The 20,488-nt window shown below is 39.1% G+C and overlaps 3 protein-coding genes and 1 long non-coding RNA gene across 4 annotated transcripts; all 4 read right to left on the bottom strand.

The window, feature by feature from the left end:
* Positions 1–1,342: 1,342 nt before the first annotated feature.
* On the bottom strand, positions 1,343–3,088 carry LOC116218099. Its single transcript, XR_004162662.2, has 3 exons — positions 2,906–3,088; positions 2,436–2,569; positions 1,343–2,150 (listed from the first exon to the last, which is right to left on the bottom strand). It is a non-coding gene; the product is annotated as an uncharacterized LOC116218099 (long non-coding RNA).
* Positions 3,089–3,316: 228 nt separating this feature from the next.
* Positions 3,317–4,290, bottom strand: LOC116218266 (adhesion G-protein coupled receptor G7-like). The gene is made up of 4 exons (XM_031559187.1): positions 4,281–4,290; positions 4,071–4,175; positions 3,860–3,972; positions 3,317–3,532 (listed from the first exon to the last, which is right to left on the bottom strand). The coding sequence occupies exons 1-4, from the start codon at positions 4,288–4,290 to the stop codon at positions 3,317–3,319; spliced, it is 444 nt and encodes a 147-aa protein (XP_031415047.1).
* Positions 4,291–5,989: 1,699 nt separating this feature from the next.
* On the bottom strand, positions 5,990–8,908 carry LOC116218265. The gene is made up of 3 exons (XM_031559186.1): positions 8,889–8,908; positions 6,989–7,389; positions 5,990–6,407 (listed from the first exon to the last, which is right to left on the bottom strand). The coding sequence occupies exons 1-3, from the start codon at positions 8,906–8,908 to the stop codon at positions 6,064–6,066; spliced, it is 765 nt and encodes a 254-aa protein (XP_031415046.1). The 3' UTR covers positions 5,990–6,063.
* Positions 8,909–18,417: 9,509 nt separating this feature from the next.
* Positions 18,418–19,893, bottom strand: LOC116218264 (adhesion G-protein coupled receptor G7-like). The gene is made up of 4 exons (XM_031559185.1): positions 19,883–19,893; positions 19,123–19,457; positions 18,726–18,807; positions 18,418–18,580 (listed from the first exon to the last, which is right to left on the bottom strand). The coding sequence occupies exons 1-4, from the start codon at positions 19,891–19,893 to the stop codon at positions 18,418–18,420; spliced, it is 591 nt and encodes a 196-aa protein (XP_031415045.1).
* Positions 19,894–20,488: the final 595 nt, after the last annotated feature.

The raw sequence follows: 20,488 nt of genomic DNA, 5'->3' as shown, positions 1-20,488 counted from the left end.
CTTTGGTAAATACTTTGTCTTCAAAAAACCATGGTCAAATTTTGCAAACCCAGTATTTCTGCAGTCTAAACAAGTCTGTAAACAGTAACCAGGTCTTGTCCTAAGAAATACTCACAATTCCTCACGTCGGTAGCCCAGTGGGTCCTCTACACTGTAGGTCGCTGCTAAAGAGATGGCGACCATGACAGCAGGAAAGGCTGTAAGGAAAAACCAAATACTGCTTAAATTCAAAACTTTTCTCTAATAAGAGTGTGTGAAGGTAAAGCAAACAGGGACAAAATGGTGGTGGGAAAGACGGTAGAATGTTCCAAATGTTAAGGGGTAATAGTTCATGTAATAATCTTTATTTATACATTTTTCACTTTAAGATCACTTGAAACGTCACCCGCTAACTCCTCATTTTCATGTCAAGCACTCAAATCATTTTGCTTATCTGTCACCCACAAAGTTTCTTTGCTGTGTGTCTGTGTTGTTTGAAATCACTTACCCCAGCCTATTACAGTGTATATAATACTGACATATCCTGCTGGGTGGCGTTTCTTGAACATCACCAAAAGGTCAGCAGCGTAGAGTGTGTTCCAGGTGAAGGTGGCTAACAGGAAGTACTGCATGAGAGCAGTGAACGCAGTGCAGGGCCCTTCGTCAGGATCCTGATGGTGGTCAGAGGACAGCTTGATGTTTTCCACTGACGCTCTGGTGGAATTATTGTGTTTGTTTTCAAGTCCAAAGAGGAAGAGGAAGTTGTAGATGATCATTGATGCACAGATGCTCAATAGGGTGACCGTTTGAGCACTCCTCCTGGCCTTCCTGTGATGGACATAGTGGTGTTCAGTCTGAAAGTCCTACGCATTACTGCACATGGCCTAAGAAACTAAGAAACAGGGAATGGACACTAATTGATTAATCAACCCTGCCTTTTTAAATGACCGAACTATTTCAAAAATAATAGCTATTGCTTCAGCATCTTCCAAGATGAACAATATAATTTGCACAAGGTTTCAATCTTTACAACATGCAATACAATAAAGATGATTGTGCTTTCATCATCAAAAATGTATCTATTCACTTGTTGTCTTTTATCATTTATTGCCCTGGTGTTGTGTCCTTTCATGTCACTGTGACAGTTCCTTAGAAAGGAAGGAATATGAGGGTATGTAGAAAGAGATATCAGGAAAGCCATCAACACTTACCTGGTCATGAACTGATATGCAACTGTTATAGAAAGGCAAATGATAGACAATGCACATCCAAGAACACTGATCCAATTTAAAGCATCGGCATACACAAACTCTGTTGCAAAAGACTAAACATACACATTGTGTATAGTTAATGTTCATACACAGTATCACAAACTGTTTAAATGTCTCAAATAAATAATTTAGTCTTCTTATGTTGTGATCTAAAATAGACTTGCTGCAGTACTAACCATCAGCACAGCAAAGTTAGTAGTGTGGTTACAGCGACACTGGAGACTCCCAGAGTTGTTCACTTTGGAGCAGCCCTTGGTGCTCCAGTCATTTAGGTCGTAGTCCCAGAACACACAGACAAAGTCATGAAGGACTTTGTTAGATACATTCTGAAAAGAAGGGAAACAATTAGTCAGTTTCTAATAGAAATGCTGTCTCACTGATAATTATGAAACATCAGAGACAAAGTGAGATAGTGAATTGGGAACTGTTTTGTTTTAAATGAAGTTAAGATTTAATAGTTAATAATGAATAAGGTAATGTATGGTATGTCGGTCTGCAGTACCAATGGCTTGAAGCTTAGTGTCACGTATTCAGCTTTAACACCAGTCGTGCTGCCTGAGATCACCCTCCTGCTGGTGCCCAGACTTGACTTAAAGGACTTAGATTGGAAGAGGACGTCATTGTCATAGAGAACAAAACCAACGGTTACGTTTGAATTTGGTTCTGAGTCTGTGAAAGAGAAGGGGGTCTGTGTTACCATTCAAGTTCAGCTATTTCACTTCATACATACATACAGTACATACATACAAACATATTAACATGCATACAAACAGAGAGAGACATACATACCATGAGGTAATTTAATGAAAATATCAACTTCAGAAGGGATTACACTCTCATTCATTTCTGAAGCATTGCTGTCCACCTGAATTCTGTTTGATGCGAAGTTGCTAGATGTTCCTGTGGATGATGGTTTTGTCAAGTAAGGTCATGTATAAAATTAGCGAAATGTTACCCAGTCACCCAATGTCTATTTTCCTGCATTTTGGTCTCTCCGATCTGTCACAAGATTATACAGGTTTGTGCAAAACAACCAAATAACCTGGTTGTGAAGAAACTTAAACTAGTGCAGCTAAAAGTTGCAAAGTCTAATGGTCATTGGGTTAGTTTATTCATAAATGGATAAAAGTGTCTGCTAAATGACTAAATGTAAATAAAAATAATGAGTATGTTTTTTTCACTAACCAGAGAGAGCCCTGAACCGGACCCCTTCTGATTGGCTGATTGGATGTGTTGCCTGGACCACAAGTTTAGGCTGGACCACTGATGACACCTCAGCACTCAGCTTCTGTGAAAATCCTTCTGTTGTCTTGGTAAGGCTTTAGACAGCCACAGAACACACACAGAAACACACACACACACACACACACACACACACACACACACACACACACACACGCACACACACGCACACACACACGCACACACACACACACCACCACCACCAATAACAAGACCTTTACTTGACATGAAGTGTATTGGAATTTATAATTAGCAACAAACCAATAGGCCAGGATTTTGGCTTTCAGGCTTTTGTTTACCCTAAAGTCTGAGAGAACAAAGTAATGGCATAGAGGCTTTGAGCAATACTTTGACTGAACCCTACCTAACCTACGCTTCTCTATAAACAAGTGACAGCAGTCTGAACACTTTACCTATCTATGGTGCCATCCATGGAGAACAGTTGTGGGTTGGCGGTCAGTAGTTGACTGATTGATGTTGCCATAGGTACGGCTGTTTCCTGTTTAGAATGAAGAGATAATTGCATTAGTACAGCAGCCATGTGCATGCCTTAGAAACACAAATGACACAGAAAAACAAATGGACATGTCGCAGGTTGATAGAAAGGATTAATGGGGGCCACTTGACCATTTCTATCCATGAAAATCTATACAGCAACTGAAATGGAGAGGCAACAGTTGAAAACAAGAAATAATTTGATTTTATCATTTGAATTCACTGAAAATTTTGCTGTCGTTATTATGAATCATACCTCTCCAGGAGTTTCAATTTATTTCAGCTTTGGTATGTTCAAATATCATTGACTTTAAGCCTCTCGAATATTTCTATCCAAGGTGAACTGTTGGAAGCAGATTGCTGTGACCATATGTACAGTAGTATATCGTTACCTCAGTTATCGTCGTACTGCTATTTAGGACAGCGTTGATAATCTGTGCAGCAGAGGTGATGTTCGAGGATGTCAGTTTTTCTGGACTGGAAGTCAGCATCTGTGTGCTTCTCGCCAAAGTCTTCCTCGTCTCCTCATTGATAGGGCCAGTAATCTGGTGGAAGTGGGTGAAAATATTTGAATCAAATAATATAATCTTAAAATAAAGCCCGTCCTTAACTTTACTCATGATGTTGAACATAAAATAATAATTATTTCTTCAGTTGATCAGATGGTAAAAATAGCATAGCACTCTTGGAAGTGCTTGGTACTTTTGTGTAAGGAATTTGTTAAAAAAAAAAGTGACTTTTTTTATGATTGCACTTCTCCAGTCATTCACAATATTTGTTGGCTTGTGTTATCATTCACTGAAAATATTTTAACTGTGACTGATTGAAGTACCGTGTGTTACTATTTGCAACGCAGAGGTTAGGTTACTCACGTTACTCAGGAGGTCGTTGAGAGTTAATCCACAGTCTGTCTTCTGCACCTGACCAAACTGAGGAGTTCCTGTTTCATTTTTTACACATCTGGCAGAAGCTTCTGAAATGTCAGCTGGGGAAAAATTGTTTCAGATATGAAATACGACGCACAACAGGACAAAATGAAACTTTGCCAACTGCAAAATAAAGAAAGGCAACACGTTAGCTCACCATTATTGGTCTCAGATCCACATTTCTCAGTGGAGTAAGCAGACCAGCCGATCACAGTTCTTGAGAAAGTGAAACCATTCACAGTTTTCCCTTCACAGAAGTTAGCTGTACAGTTAGGAAAGAAAAACAAAACAGACTCATAACTGGCTTCACAACAGGCCGGTACACAGGCCGGTACACCATCAGAGGCTGAGGTAAAAAATGATTTACTCTTTATCATGATTAAAAGAAAGATTCCGCAATTCTGGTGAAAGGTTGTTCATATTTGAGTTCAACAGCCAATAAAATTACAGCCCTCCCTTCTGTGTTCCTGAAGCAAATTGTTGGCTGGAATCGTTAATGGCTTGGTCCGAGCTTCTATGTTTGTTTCCCATTTATAGAGCCAGGACTGTGTGCGAACACCTGAGAGGCTTGTTGAGTGCACACAATGAATAGACAGCTAGAGGACCATATCGAACACTGAATTGAGCTGAATTTGACATAGTATTGGATTAGCAGATTGAGCTTTTAAATTGACTTTGTTGTGCCTGTGAGACATGCCCATAAGCAGACTGACCGATGGAGCAAGTGTCACCACTCCACTCATCTGGGCAGATACAGACTCCATCTTGCAGCTCCCCACCATTGGACACATTACACACCAGTGGACCTTTGGAGAGATATACATTTAGAATGCAGACTGCAAGAGGAATCTAGAATACAAATAAAATAAACTGCAAGAGGAATCTAGAATACAAATAAAATAAATATTGCCCAGGTTGAAAAAAGGTGCTCTTCAGTGTATTAAAACTATGCTATAAAATGCATGTAATATATGTCTGCAGTATATTTGTATTTCTTAAATACTTTTAGTGCTTCAAAGCCCCATTCGAGAAGAAATTGGTATTTTTTCTAGTGAGCTCAATTTCATTTACACAAATATTACTATTTTAAAAATAGGTTAAAAAAAGTTTCATTTATTGTGACATCGGAGATGGACGCTAACATAACCAAGGAATAAGAAAAAAAGAAACATTTTTATTTAGCTGAAATACTGTTCCCGTTTTCAGCCCATATACATTGTTTTCCAAGGATTTGAATGTAGAGTATGAGTAATCTAATAAAATGTTGTTGGCGACATGCTAGATATACATTATACAGTGTCATTTATTAAGAGCTAGCTGACACAGGTTTTCAAGTGTTGCAGAGAAAAAAAGCAACTTCTTTGAAATTTCGCAATAAAAAAAAGAGACATACCTGTAACTGCTATAAAGATATATCCTGTGCTTCTCACTTCCTCAAACACCGTGAAGAGAGTGAATGAGTATTTAGTTTCAGCAGAGAGAGATGACACTCTGTGTGTCACTTTGTTCCCATCTGGTCCAGTGATGGGGGTTTCTGTTCCATTGCTATATCTCAGTATGTAAGTCTTGATGTTGTTGACTTTGGTCCACTCTAGCTCTATGTGAGTCCCAGAGTGGGTTGTCACATTCACCTCGGTAACAGCAGGGGGAACTGAAGGGGAGGGGGTGGACAAGACAGAAACACAGACAGATGGGAGGTCATAGGAAAAGAGAGATATACATTTAGAATGCAGACTGCAAGAGGAATCTAGAATACAAATAAAATAAATATTGCCCAGGTTGAAAAAGGTGCTCTTCAGTGTATTAAAACTATGCTATAAAATGCATGTAGTATATGTCTGCAGTATATTTGTATTTCTTAAATACTTTTAGTGCTTTAAAGCCCAATTCCCGAAGAATTGGTATTTTTTCTAGTGAGCTCAATTTTATTTACACAAATATGACTATTTTAAAAATAGTTTAATTTATTGTGACATCGGAGATGAACGCTAACATAACCAAAGAATAAGAAAAAAAGACACATTTTTATTTAGCTGAAATACTTTTTGCTTTTTCAGCCCATATACATTGTTTTCCAAGCGTTTGAATGTAGAGTATGAGTAATCTAATAAAATGTTGTTGGCGACATGCTAGATATACATTAGACAGTGTCATTTATTATGAGCTAGCTGACACAGGTTTTCAAGTGTTGCGGAGAAAAACTCTTTGAAATTTCGCAATAAAAAAAGAGACATACCTGTAACTGCTGAGAAGATATATCCTGTGCTTCTCACTTCCTCAAACACCGTGAAGAGAGTGAATGAGTATTCAGTTCCAGCAGAGAGAGATGACACTCTGTGTGTCACTTTGTTCCCATCTAATCCAGTGATGGGGGTTTCTGATCCATCGAATGATTTCAGTATGTAAGTCTTGATGTTGTTGACTTTGGTCCACTCTAGCTCTATGTGAGTCTCAGAGCGGGTTGCCACATTCACCTGGGTAACATCAGGGGGAGCTGAAGGGGAGGGGGTGGACAAGACAGAAACACAGACAGATGGGAGGTCATAGGAAAAGAGAGATATACATTTAGAATGCAGACTGCAAGAGGAATCTAGAATACAAATAAAATAAATATTGCCCAGGTTGAAAAAAGGTGCTCTTCAGTGTATTAAAACTGTGCTATAAAATGCATGTAGTATATGTCTGCAGTATATTTGTATTTCTTAAATACTTTCAGTGCTTTAAACCCCAGAAGAATTGGTATTCTTTCTAGTTAGCTCAATCTTATTTACACAAATTTGACTATTTAAAAAATATTTTCATTTATTGTGACATTGGAGATGAACGCTAACATAACCAAAGATTAAGAAAAAAAGACACATTTTTATTTAGCTGAAATACTGTTTGCTTTTTCAGCCCATATACATTGTTTTCCAAGCGTTTGAATGTAGAGTATGAGTAATCTAATAAAATGTTGTTGGCGACATGCTAGATATACATTAGACAGTGCCATTTATTATGAGCTAGCTGACACAGGTTTTCAAGTGTTGCGGAGAAAAACTCTTTGAAATTTCGCAATCAAAAAAAGAGACATACCTGTAACTGCTGAGAAGATATATCCTGTGCTTCTCACTTCCTCAAACACCGTGAAGAGAGTGAATGAGTATTCAGTTCCAGCAGAGAGAGATGACACTCTGTGTGTCACTTTGTTCCCATCTAATCCAGTGATGGGGGTTTCTGATCCATCGAATGATTTCAGTATGTAAGTCTTGATGTTGTTGACTTTGGTCCACTCTAGCTCTATGTGAGTCTCAGAGCGGGTTGCCACATTCACCTCGGTAACATCAGGGGGAGCTGAAGGGGAGGGGGTGGACAAGACAGAAACACAGACAGGTGGAAGGTCATAGGAAAAGAGAGATATACATTTAGAATGCAGACTGAAAGAGGAATCTAGAATACAAATACAATAAATATTGCCCAGGTTGAAAAAAGGTGCTCTTCAGTGTATTAAAACTATGCTATAAAATGCACGGAGTATATGTATGCAGTATATTTGTATTTCTTAAATACTTTTAGTGCTTTAAAGCCCCATTCCAGAAGAATTGGTATTTTTTCTAGTGAGCTCAATTTTATTTACAAAAATATGACTATTTTAAAAATAGTTTAATTTATTGTGACATCGAAGATGAACGCTAACATAACCAAAGAATAAGAAAAAAAGACACATTTTTATTTAGCTGAAATACTGTTTGCTTTTTCAGCCCATATACATTGTTTTCCAAGCGTTTGAATGTAGAGTATGAGTAATCTAATAAAATGTTGTTCGCGACATGCTAGATATACATTAGTGTCATTTATTAAGAGCTAGCTGACACAGGTTTTCAAGTGTTGCGGAGAAAAACTCTTTGAAATTTCGCAATAAAAAAAGAGACATACCTGTAACTGCTGAGAAGATATATCCTGTGCTTCTCACTTCCTCAAACACCGTGAAGAGAATGAATGAGTATTCAATTCCAGCAGAGAGAGATGACACTCTGTGTGTCACTTTGTTCCCATCTAATCCAGTGATGGGGGTTTCTGATCCATCGAATGATTTCAGTATGTAAGTCTTGATGTTGTTGACTTTGGTCCACTCTAGCTCTATGTGAGTCTCAGAGCGGGTTGCCACATTCACCTGGGTAACATCAGGGGGAGCTGAAGGGGAGGGGGTGGACAAGACAGAAACACAGACAGATGGAAGGTCATAGGAAAAGAGAGATATTTAGAATGCAGACTGCAAGAGGAATCTAGAATACAAATAAAATAAATATTGCCCAGGTTGAAAAAAGGTGCTCTTCAGTGTATTAAAACTGTGCTATAAAATGCATGTAGTATATGTCTGCAGTATATTTGTATTTCTTAAATACTTTCAGTGCTTTAAAGCCCCAGAAGAATTGGTATTTTTTCTAGTTAGCTCAATCTTATTTACACAAATTTGACTATTTAAAAAATATTTTCATTTATTGTGACATTGGAGATGAACGCTAACATAACCAAAGATTAAGAAAAAAAGACACATTTTTATTTAGCTGAAATACTGCTCGCGTTTTCAGCCCGTATACATTGTTTTCCAAGCGTTTGAATGTAGAGTATGAGTAATCTAATAAAATGTTGTTGGCGACATGCTAGATATACACTAGTACATCCTAGTCAAAAGTATCGATTGCTACTCAGTGTGTTATGTAGTGTAATAACAATGAAAGAAGGGTCCAGTAATGTAAATATCATAGAATAATGGAGAATGGTGTTCAGGCAGTTGAAAATAGGGTAATATGTTACATTTAAAAAATGATGTATGCAAATGAGCACATGTATGTAGTATAGTAACCATGGTGTTAGCACAATAATGGACCACATGGTGTTTTGGCAGCAGAAAATAATGCACTTTGATGTCTAACAACTACCTCACTTTACATCACCATCATATTACCATTTCAGTGTGCATTATATCAGCCACCTGAAAGCAATGTCGTCCATTATTCCTCATTAAGTTACATTTTAATGTCATAAATATAACAAAGTATGAATATATCTCACACTGAATGACTGAATTACTTGCAGAAAGAAGTGTTGATGATACTATTGAGGAGAACATGTTTATGCTTTATGTATATGAGACTTTTCACTTCAGGGCTTTGCTTTGCTCTCTGGTAATGGAAATAAAACGTTTCAGTCGGCAGGTTGCACTGCTGTCACTTACCAGGCGGGATTGGAACTCTGTTCCAGTAAACCAAAAAGTTTTCAACAACTGAAGCTCTGAAAAAAATGTTTTTTAATTAGAATGCACCTCTACATATCATATTTATCAAAGAAAGACACAATTTTTCATCAGAATCTGTTCAAATATGCTTGGAAAAATCAGTCAAAAACAGACTGAAAACATAGTGCAGCATAGTCTGAACTGGCATGAAAATGTATGTTAGACAATTTCGAAGGAAAACAGCTATGTAACTTTCATGGACTTAGTACTATTCCATCATCTAAAGATTGTTCCAACATATTCAATGTTTTACAGTATGTACTATGAAAAGCAAGAGGAGAGTCCCAACATGGAATTGTCAGGAATATATTCTTATTCCCTTTATTCAGTTGCTTAATTACAGGAACACACTGCAATTAGGTCACTACCTGAAGTGGAACGTTCCTGCAAAGGGGGCCTTCCAATCATTCGTAAATGTTTTGAATGTTGAAAGAACTGTGTCCATCTGTACAATAGTTGACCACTGTTATGACAAAGATATAACATATGTCAAATACACACACACACAATACCATTATTTCTTCACAATTCTGCACATTCTGTCCATAGTGTCACAATCATACAAACAAACGAACAATATACAAACAAAATAGCTCAAACAAACAAACCAGAAATATGATTAAACATTTTCTTTCAGATTTAGATCATCATGAGAGGTGGTGAAACTACATACTGTAGGTCACCTTTAAGACATGATTTGATTTTTCGTATGAAAAAAAACCCTCACCTTGTGTTCATTGCAGTTTAGAGAAATGAATTGTACCAAGCCGTCTGAAGAATAACTACTATGAAAAAATCCCACAGGTCCACCCTCCTCAGTCAACCGAGCATCAAGCATGAATCCTTTAATTGGTATCTCACTTATGAACGATACTAGAAACAAACAAAAACATGATACATTCATATGTGTTTTGCTGGAGCAAAATCTACGGCAATGTGTTGTTCCAACATTATCAAGCACAGTGACGCTGAACACACATCAGTCCTAACGATGCACAGTTTTTGGCAGTAGCAATTAAATAGCAATATGTGTTTTTTTTCCCAATCTCACCGGTAACATTCTCTCCTGCTCTTGCAGTATATGAAGATGGCTGAATAGTAAATGGTGGTGCTGTTGGCTGCGCTGTGCCACCATGGTCTACCTGCGCAGTCTTACAGTGGGTAAGCAAGCGAGTTCCATCACGATAACACCAAATCGATGGGAGAATAACCTCTCCAATCACAATAAAAAGAATGAATCCAGGCTTGAACATCTAAAACAAGAGACAAAAAAAGCAAGCAAATGAAAGCTAGCACACACATAGACACACACACACACACACACACACACACACACACACACACACACACACACACACACACACACACACATATATATACAGTATATATATACGTATGTTGACACCCATCTGTTACACAGCTACGTATATGTATAACAGATGGGTGTCAACATTTCAGCCAGTCCTGTTACTGTTTTAAAAATGCCAAGTAACATATCTACTTACGTAAGATAAATGTTATCAAATACATCCTAATTGTTACCATGAACTAAAAAGTACTGAGAAAGGTCACACAGGATTTACCTTTACGGTGAGAAAATGCAGAACACTCTTCTTGCCCTTTCAGGTTCTTCCTTTTGATTTGACAGCAGAATGGCCCTGCTATTTATGTCTGGCTCAGCAGGTGCAAAGGTACGATCATAAAGATCCAGATGTATACCTATAAATAAACTTGTCATCCAAGTCAGTAAAAAAAATCAGTGAATTTCACTCACTTCAAATCTGTTGACACCCAGTGTCACATTGGACTGCATTGCCCCTCTTAGTACAGGTCCATTTGCACCTAAGCAGAAGGCAGCAATTTCCTAGTTTACCCTGACGACTGTGCAAGGTACAATTTAATATCTGTCTGCACTTAATCTGTGTTAGATTGAACCATCAGATACAGCATCAATGAGAAGTGGTTCAACATGCACAATGCAGTGCAGGATTGTGTATGTGTGTGTGTGTGTGTGTGTGTGTGTGTGTGTGTGTGTGTGTGTGTGTGTGTGTGTGTGTGTGTGTGTGTGTGTGTGTGTGTGTGTGTGTGTGTGTGTGTGTGTGTGTGTGTGTGTGTCTGTGTGTGTGTGTGTGTGTGTGTGTGTGCTGTTGCTGAAATGTCTCTAATAAAATAATAAATCAGGCAGAGTCTTTGGTATCAGCAGAGATCTTCAGAGAGCTTTCTTCACCGATCGGGGATTATCAGGTTGTAAGCCATCTGAATCCATAGTCTTAGAGGGCGCAGCATAATTTTTCAATCAACCTGCTAAAACCAGTTATACATTAAGCATAGACATAGTCTCTGTGCAGATGTAACCTGCTAAAGAGGCCCATCACCATAGTATGGCTGATAGCACCACCTAGGCAGAAGTCTTCTGGCTCCTGCAAGAGCATAAATAAAGATATGAGTTAGCTCAAGCTTCAGAGAGTGCTGGCTCAGGCACATGAACATAGGGAGTTCCACACGCAAGGTTATAATCAATAAAGAATATTTATTAAAGAATAATAGAAAAAGTCAGTATAATTTCAAGAAATGAAAGTGTAGTGCAAGCGGGTGTCTAGGGGTGTACATGTGTCCAAACAAAAGATAACAAAACGACGCGTAGAGGAGAGTGAGCCCCCCCTGCACCCTCCATCATGGCCTTCTTATAGTAGAGCTCATCAAGCCACCATACAGCGCACCTGCGGCACCGGCAAAGACTCTGCTGACAGTGACAGTGCACACAGTAATGTCCCAGTGGAGACAGGCCTTTTCAACACAGACCACGATCAGACCACAGTTACATGCATGAGGTAATGGTAACCCCAGGTTAAATGTCTCATTAAAGATCTAAAAACATTTAAAAAATGAAGTTTCCCTCTTAGTGTGTGAACTGAATAGGCAGACACGCAAATGGATGTATGTGCCTGAGAGATGTGTCAGCCTTTTTAGTAGTTAGTATCAACAAGTAGCCCAATAGCAAGCCCATGGGTTAACATTCATTGTTAGACAATCAGTTATGTCAAAGGTTTTAGTGCTTAAATTGATGCCTTCCTAAATAATAACAGGATAAAGTTCCTTGAACTAAAACTCCTCGGTTTTCTGTTATAAAATGTTTTATACATTTAGAAAAATTGTTGTAGTGTAAGAACACAAACTTAATGAACTTTGAAACACCCTGAAGCACAACAGGCAGAACACTGTCCAAGAGTAATTCAAGAGTTCAAGAGTAATTGCAGAGGTTACTGTAGAGGCAGAGGCTGAACAATATCGTAACAGAACATTTGCATTTTATATGCACTCAGATAAATGTCTGGCAATTACTGACCAAAAACCTTTTCTGTTCTGTGTCCATGGTCTGTGTCTTTATACATCTGTATTTTAAATTTTACAACTGTCCAATTTATTGTCTCACGTGTACTTGTCCATTTGCTGTACTGTGTCAATTCTAAAAGAGGCTTGGCTAAAGGTTAAGGTTATGCTAACGGTTAAGAGGCTTGAACTGGGAGTGCGAAAGAAAGTGAAACAAAATTCTCATGATTTTAGAATGGAAAGATAAAACTCGTATTGTTCCAAGAGAGAGTGAGTTCAACCATCAAAGGTGTTCTTACAGTGAACTTAAGTGTTAAGTATAGTTCTTACATTAACAGGTAAAGGAACTGACTATACTAGGAAAGGCATCAACATAAACTAGCTTGTCAACCTTACTAAATATTTGTTAAAACAGAAACAAACTAAATAAAACAGATACAGTGAGGTTAACACACTTGATTCACTAATTCTGGGTCTATGTCTGTAGTGAAAGTGTTATTCTGTTTTTAAAGCAATAAGTCAGACAGACAGACAGAGAGAAAGACAGACAGACAGAATGGGGGACAGAGAGAAAGATAGAAAGACAGACAGACAGATAGACAAACAGAAAGTTTGTGTTAGTTTGGTGTCATCTGTCCACCATTAGTGTGTGTGTCAATGTGAAGTATGCCTGCCTCCTGTTACCCCTGTTCTGAGTGTGTTGTAAAGATATTAAAGTGGATTTTGCAGAGTCTGGGGCACAGGTCTCTGTCTCCACGTAGCGTTCCGCCATGTTGGCTCGCCACAGTATGTTTTTCCTCACCTAGGTGGAGACCAGCAGACAGAAAGTAGAGTTGAGGAAGATGTAAGAGGAGGCAAGGACCAGGTATCCTAACATCCAGGACAGTCCCAGCACCACTCCCAATTTCTTGAAGTCAAAATTGTCCTTGTCATCTGTAGCTAGCAAAAAACATCTGGAAAATTACACAGTCAAGAAAGAGAACTCCGGGAGACTGATGTGGTAGGACTACAAAGTGAAGTCATGCTACTTAATTGTCTTATCAACTGAGCAAGTTGTGGAGATAACTGGCTAAGAGTAGAACTAAAGGTCATATTGGACACTGTGCAGCTTCCATAACATAGTTGTCATATAGTTGCAATGAATACACCCAGCAGCATGGGAGCAAATACAAACAGCAGTGAAAGACAACTTCCCTTTCTCTGTTGCGGAGAAAAAGAGCGACTTCTTTGAGATTTCGCAATCAGAAGACGAGAGGCCAAATGCACGTGTCCCATGAACAGGCAGAATTTAACTTGGCAGAGAAATGACTCAGAACACAGTTCTCGCCCGTTGATCTCTTTCGATTTTACAATTGTATGCTAGAGGGACAAAGGTACATTTGTTATGGACCTCTTAACGTATAAACTAACTTGTCTGAAATAACAGAGACAATTTCATACTTTAAACTGAATAAATACATTTAAACACGGGCTGTAATGCTCTGCCAATCATTTACAAGAGAAAAAAAACCTCATTGACTTATCCTCCTTCTGGCAACCAGTAAGACTAATCATAAACACGTATTTAACACTGGAGTCCCCCCCCCCCGTATTATAGTTACAGTTGCATGTAGGCAGTCAAAGTCTCAAAATGGTGTCAAACTTAGCCAGCAGACAGATTGTTTCATGGTTTGGTCCATATTCAACAATGGCATGAATTGTAAATACACCTTTATTGTGGTGGAGCTGACTTGCACGACTTGGACAAAGTGTTCATAGCTCATTCATCGCATAATTTCATCACTGAACTCATTATACTCAAGTAGGTTTGGTGGGTTTAATGAGACTCTGCAGATAATCCCCTGAAGGATGGAAAAATAAATGTGATTCTTGGGTTCTGACATTTTTATTGTATTTTCTAAAATCCATGGCAAATAGTTGTCTGACAAGAAAGAAAAGAAACTATGAGGCATCTGATGCTTTGTTGTGTAAGTAGCCCATTCCATCACAATATAGTACAGTCAGAAAGTATTCAGACCCCTTGACTTTTTAAAATGTTGTTATGTTGTAGTCTTATGCTAAAATCATTTAAATTCATGTTCCCCCTCATCAAAGGATCACAAATCCCCACTGTGCTCTTGGGAACCTTTAATACAGCAACATTTTCGGTACCACTATCTAAAGCATTATAAACACATTTACAAAAAATAAGGCAGCATTTGACATGACATGTCATCAGTGCTATTATCAAGAGATAAAATAGGCTTCATTATACATTCTGATACTTAAAGCTTTCTGTTCTGTTCTGTCTTAATGTTCATGGTGATGGATATGGACACAAAGATACAAAACTCAAAAGCATTACCCATTTCTTCTGCATTCTTAGAACTTTCCCAAAGTAGTCGCTATCTGCTTATAAGAGATAGACCAAAACATAGTCTGACACATAAGACATGCACGTCACAAACATATGAACATACAGTATATTAATTCCCTACCCCATACCCGTGTACATTAGTACAAGTGATTTGGGGTCTTAACATTAGTGCTAGAGAGTTAGTTTGTTGAGTGCGGTACTGGCAGAACGGACAAAACTTTTCCATCTTAAAATTGCTGTATCAGCGACTACACGGTAGCAGTGTGAAGAGAGGATTAAGGGGATTATCAGTGTTCAAATTACTCTGCACTTCGCAGGGGGGCCTACTGTATAACTTCACAACAATTACACAGGCAACGACTATGCACAGCAGTTACACACAGTAAGGACACACAGGTAGCACGAATACACAGCAATAGGCCATAAACGTCACGGTCCGCCACATCTATCGACCAAAAATGGCACTCACCATAACCACTAACAGTAAGAAAACCCACCTAAATGCATAGAAAGATTACTATCACTATTAGTGCTGAACCTAAAGGAAACCATCTGTTGACATGACTGCCTGAAAAGCCTGCAGAAGAAAGGATCTGGCTGAAAAGTCCGGGCGGCATTAAAATAAAATAAATAAAATAGAGTTCAGGTGTGCACACTGTTACTAGCTAATTGGGTGCCAAACATGGTCATAATTCTATTTTCTTTTGTTTGTTTTTTACTGCCTCTCTCTGTTATTAATATTATAGCGTCTAAAACTTGGTTTTGCGGCAGACGATTCATGTCAACCACCAGAGTAGCAGGTGAGCAGAAACAGCGCCCCCTGCAGTGTGGCTGAAAAATCCATCCAATGAGATGGCACTTCCCCATCACATCAGTTTTAGAAATTGATAAATACGAGATCAGAATTACCCCCCCCCCCCCCTAAAAAAATACTACAGAACTAAGAGCTATCCCAGACCTCAGCGTAATTGAAACCCCGGGGGTGATCAGTCATTTGCTATTATTTGCGTCAGACGTGTGGTGTCTCTGTCAGTCATGTCTGACTTGCTGGGAGTGGGAATGCTTATGATTATGGAGGCAGTATGCATCATGAGGAGTTTATTGATGAGTGAGATGCCATCTGGTCAGCCTTAGTCTGGTGGTAGCGCACAAAGTCTATAAATCTCTTCACAGTAAATGTGCTAAATGTATGAAATGGTCAGTGAGAAAGTTCCGGCAGACAGTTCTGCGTCTGCACTTTTTGACAACTTATGTGAGCCTTTCTTGAGGTCCTGCAGGACGTACTTCTGTCTGTGGAGACCAATCTCAGGAGCGGATACTGAATGTGTGATGGACAGGAACATCTTCCTGAAGTAGGCTGTCCTCACCGTAAACAAAATGAAGATCTGTAAGCCCTGCGTAGGCACAGCGTATGGACAGACAGACCGACAGATAGACAGATAAAGAGTGTGATAGAGCAAGACAGATTACAGTTACCCACATATTGCCTTTAAAAACTGTCAGAAAATACATCATAGTTTCGATCAAGTATCTGGGCTATAAAGAAATTGGTTACAGTTTATTTGTGTATACATCTACGTATCTTAACTGACCTGGGTGGTGTTACACACACAGAATAATATGCTGAAGATGTTGCTCAGTGTGGGGTCACTGGTAGAGATTACCAGGTAGCCCAGAACCCAAGTAAGGCCAAGGAGAGCCCCCAGAGAGAAGCTGCTCATGAACAACTTCTTCAGTGAGGTGCCGCTTGTGCTGCAGAGAACAAATAAGAGAACCTACTGAAGTGAAGTGCTGCACTGGCAGATTATGCTTCACTCTAACTGGAATTAGGCCACACAAGGCATATGGTAATGTACATCTCATTGTGTCAGGATCCATGTGACGTGTGTGCAGTGGCGGCGCCAGAGATTTTTTTCTGCAGGTGCTATGGGGGTGCTCGGCGTTTTACCGAGGGTGCTATGAAATTAGGGTGATAGCATATGTGTCACGTGGTTCTCTACTACAACACCTCACCACCATATCGTCATATCTGTTTACATGTTTGCTCTCTAAAGCGTCTTTGTGGTCCATGAAAAGCGCCATACAAATCGATCGTATTATTATTATCATTAGGCTGCTTCCGACGGACGCGCACATAGCCGTGTTCCTCTGCGACGGTCACTGACAAAATGCATGCAGCATGTTATAGATTCCGCAATCCCAAATACTTCACTTACTTCAGTGGGGGTTAAAGTTGGCGCCAGATGACCACCAGGTCACCACTACCATGTCTGACAAATTAAACTAAACATAAATAGTTCAATACATTCTAAACTAAAGAGGGCAAATTAGAATAGCAGATAGAATGAACTAAAACAGTCAAAGAGTCAGAAATGCTTTCAAAAAGTATATATTATTTTAGGTCACAATCAATAAAAACATAGAAGCTTATGTATACCTGGCTAGCACAGACAGACTGCTCGTCCTAGGCTAGAATTTCTGATTTTTTAAAGGCGGATCCAGAAAAATCCCCAAAAGAGACCGCATTCATTAATGATACGCATCTAACCAGACCATTCCACCTTAAATCTTAAACGGTATAAAGATGCAGGCCCCTTTTAAAAGTGAATGAAACAAAACAGTAGGCACTCAAAACCACAATAATCAGATCTAGATCATTGTATCATTGTACAATACAACTCTTAAAGAACAGGCAAAAATGCAAACCAAACTATGCTGGAAAAGCTAAATCCGGGCAAGCCAGCAGACCAGGTGTAGCATGGCTAGCATCCTCAGTAAAGAGGTGTAGAGTTGATCTCTTTGACCACGACGTTCATCTTCTTCTAAATCAGATTCAGATACCCCTTTAATTTCTTCTTCTTCTTCAACGTCACATGATTCTTCTACTCGTGGCATTTTGGGTATCAAAAACCGATCCATTATTGTGAATTTGTTGATACTACCGCTTCACTTTGACTTTGACAGTGCACTAGCTATCTTTCTCCTTCAATCGTCGGGAAACGTCAACGTTCACGCATGCAACGTGTCTCTGTCGTGCTACGTTATTATTTTCTTTTGTGATTGAAATATTATTATCACACAATACATTTAATTAATAACGCAGAATTGAATTAAGTAACAATAATAAATAAACCATTATTTTCTTGGGGGTGCTATGGGGGTGCTATGGCTAATCCAGGGGGAGCTATAGCACCCCCTAGCCCACCCCTGGCGCCGCCCCTGCGTGTGTGTGTGTGTCTTTGTTTGCATGTGCATCAGCCAGCCAGACACTTCTATAAACTCTCTTTCAACGTATATGTGTTGTGAAAACAGTGGTTGTGGTGGGAATATGCATCAAGGCTGGAAATCATCAGTCTTGGTAAATAAATGAATCATGTGGTACATCTGTACAAAGTTTTTTGTTTATCCCATGAACAGCTAACCTGGTGTGTAAATTAGTTTATCGTTGACACATCATAAAAACTGACAGAGTGAGAACCTGAAAGAATGTAGTTATTATTCCATAAACACACCTGACGATTTGTACTAAATGTAAACAAGTTACCTGCTTAACATGGGATCCTTCTTGCATGTAGAAATTCCAAAGTATATTAACACTGCAGCATTCAAAAGCAGCATAATAGCTACTGGAAGCAAAAAGCCCCAAAAAAGTGGCTTTCCGAAGTCAAACTCCCCATCTTGGTTCAGAGCCGCAAGCCAACAGCTGAAACATTAGTGACATCTGTACATCATAACATTATGGCTGACAAGCTCAGTTCATCAAAATAACATCCTTGATTAACTTCAATCAGTTTTGATTATTTCTTTTAACATCTTCATTTATGACTGCATTGGCTGTTACTACTCACAACTCTTCTCGTCGATAGCCCAAAGGATCATCCACTCTGTAAGACACTCCCAGTGTGATTGCAATCACAACAGCAGGGAATCCTGTGAAGGAGAGAAGAAGATGACACCTGTGGCATTCTATATCATATTATACAGATAGACCTGGACGTGCTACAAGAAACTCCCAGGTCCAGTGAGTAAGAAGTTATTTAATTCACATAAATGGCTTGGCAAATGTTCTCTGTTTTATGTAGTAGGTCCGCTGCTTTAACAACATAAGTTCATCTTTGAAGTCCTCCCTCCATATACCCAAGCACATAACCTTTGTTGTGGGAAATGTCTCCTCAGCATCTCTGTACTGTCTCTGTGTTATTTCAATTGTATGGATTTATGGACAGATCTGGCGCTGTTACTAACCCCAGCCTATAGCTATGGACACCGCCAGGAATCCTCTAGGTGGACCTGAGAGGGTTTTTCTGATGAGTACGAATATGTGCCCAGCGTAGAGTGTGTTCCAGGTGAAGGTGGCTAACAGGAAGTACTGCATCAGGGCAGTGAGTGCAGTGCAGGGCCCTTTGTCAGGCTCCTGGTGGAGGTCAGAGGACGGGATGGTGTTTTCCTCTGACGCTCTGATGTCCCGGTCTAAACTGGCGTTGGGGTTATTCATTCCAAACAGGAAGAGGAAGTAAAAGATGGTCATACACACACAGATGCTGACCAGGAGGACTGTGGGAGCACTCTTTCTGGACTTTCTGTGAAGAACAAAAAACATTTTTTTCTCCATTAAGACAATGAAACTAGAAAGACGAAGTGCGTCATCAAATGATCAAATCAGTATATATAGCAGTAGGTTATGTTCTAAGCTGTTGTTATGACTTCTGAACACCAAATTAGTTTATTTTCCAAGTAATCAAAATTAAATCCATTGATGCCATTTCAACTCTTTTCCAGTAGATGGCACTACCTTCTCAATATCAACATATTTAATTGGAAGAGGGAGAATGAAAATGTTCAGAGGCGTGGCATCATTTTAAATGTTTATGCACACAAAAGGTTTGGTGCAATGTTTTCTGTTTAATAAAGTATGGCTGCTTTAAATAGCATGCAGAAACACATGCACGTATTGGTTGAAATCTAATAACAAGAGTCTTAATAGCAAGCTTCTGTAAGCACCTACCTGGTGATCATTTGGAATATTATAGTTAATATCAGTCCCACGATAGACAAAGAGCACCCCACAATGCTGATCAAACTCAGTGCCTCAGCATACCTCGGATCTGCCCTAAAAGACTGAAAAATACAGATATCAGTAAGTTCTCTTGTAACTCACAGTAGCACACAGATGAATAAGACATATCTTAAGATATATGTGTGGACACAACATATAATCTTTCACTTGAAATGTGCAAATTAAATAAAAAATTAAACAACTTTCATACACAAACCCAGAGGAAGTTCTGAATGTTTTTCAAAGGTTTAGATTGAAGTAAGCGATCAAACTGAACTCAATTGCAGTACTAACCATGAGCACAGCGAAGTTAGTAGTGTGGTTACAGCGACACTGGAGACTACCAGTTGAGAGGTTGGCTTTGGAGCAGCCCTTGGTGCTCCAGTCATTCAGGCTGTAGTCCCAGAACACACAGGCAAAGTCATGCAGGACTTTGTTAGACACATTCTAGGGTAAACAAACCATGCATTTCACCATCTTAGTCCACAAACGTAAACAAACACAGATGCACTCACTAATTTTTCCCCAAAGGTTTAAGCTAGATAGGAAAACATC

The sequence above is a fragment of the Clupea harengus genome, chromosome 21, assembly GCF_900700415.2.
Source record: "Clupea harengus chromosome 21, Ch_v2.0.2, whole genome shotgun sequence".
NCBI classification, from domain to species: domain Eukaryota; kingdom Metazoa; phylum Chordata; class Actinopteri; order Clupeiformes; family Clupeidae; genus Clupea; species Clupea harengus.
Note: the sequence above shows the minus strand (reverse complement) of the source record. Positions and strands in the feature narration are given on the sequence as shown.

Coding starts and splice junctions, on each gene's coding strand:
- LOC116218264 (XM_031559185.1), bottom strand. Junction 18,808..19,122: donor GTCCATAGCTATAGGCTGGG/GTTAGTAACAGC, acceptor TCTCCTTCACAG/GATTCCCTGCTGTTGTGATT. Junction 18,581..18,725: donor GGCTATCGACGAGAAGAGTT/GTGAGTAGTAAC, acceptor CTAATGTTTCAG/CTGTTGGCTTGCGGCTCTGA.
- LOC116218265 (XM_031559186.1), bottom strand. CDS start 8,908: ATGGACGACATTGCTTTCAG. Junction 7,390..8,888: donor ATGGACGACATTGCTTTCAG/GTGGCTGATATA, acceptor AATACACTGAAG/AGCACCTTTTTTCAACCTGG. Junction 6,408..6,988: donor TATCTTCTCAGCAGTTACAG/GTATGTCTCTTT, acceptor CCTCCCCTTCAG/CTCCCCCTGATGTTACCCAG.
- LOC116218266 (XM_031559187.1), bottom strand. Junction 3,973..4,070: donor TGGATCTGAGACCAATAATG/GTGAGCTAACGT, acceptor ATTTTTCCCCAG/CTGACATTTCAGAAGCTTCT. Junction 3,533..3,859: donor TCAACGACCTCCTGAGTAAC/GTGAGTAACCTA, acceptor CACTTCCACCAG/ATTACTGGCCCTATCAATGA.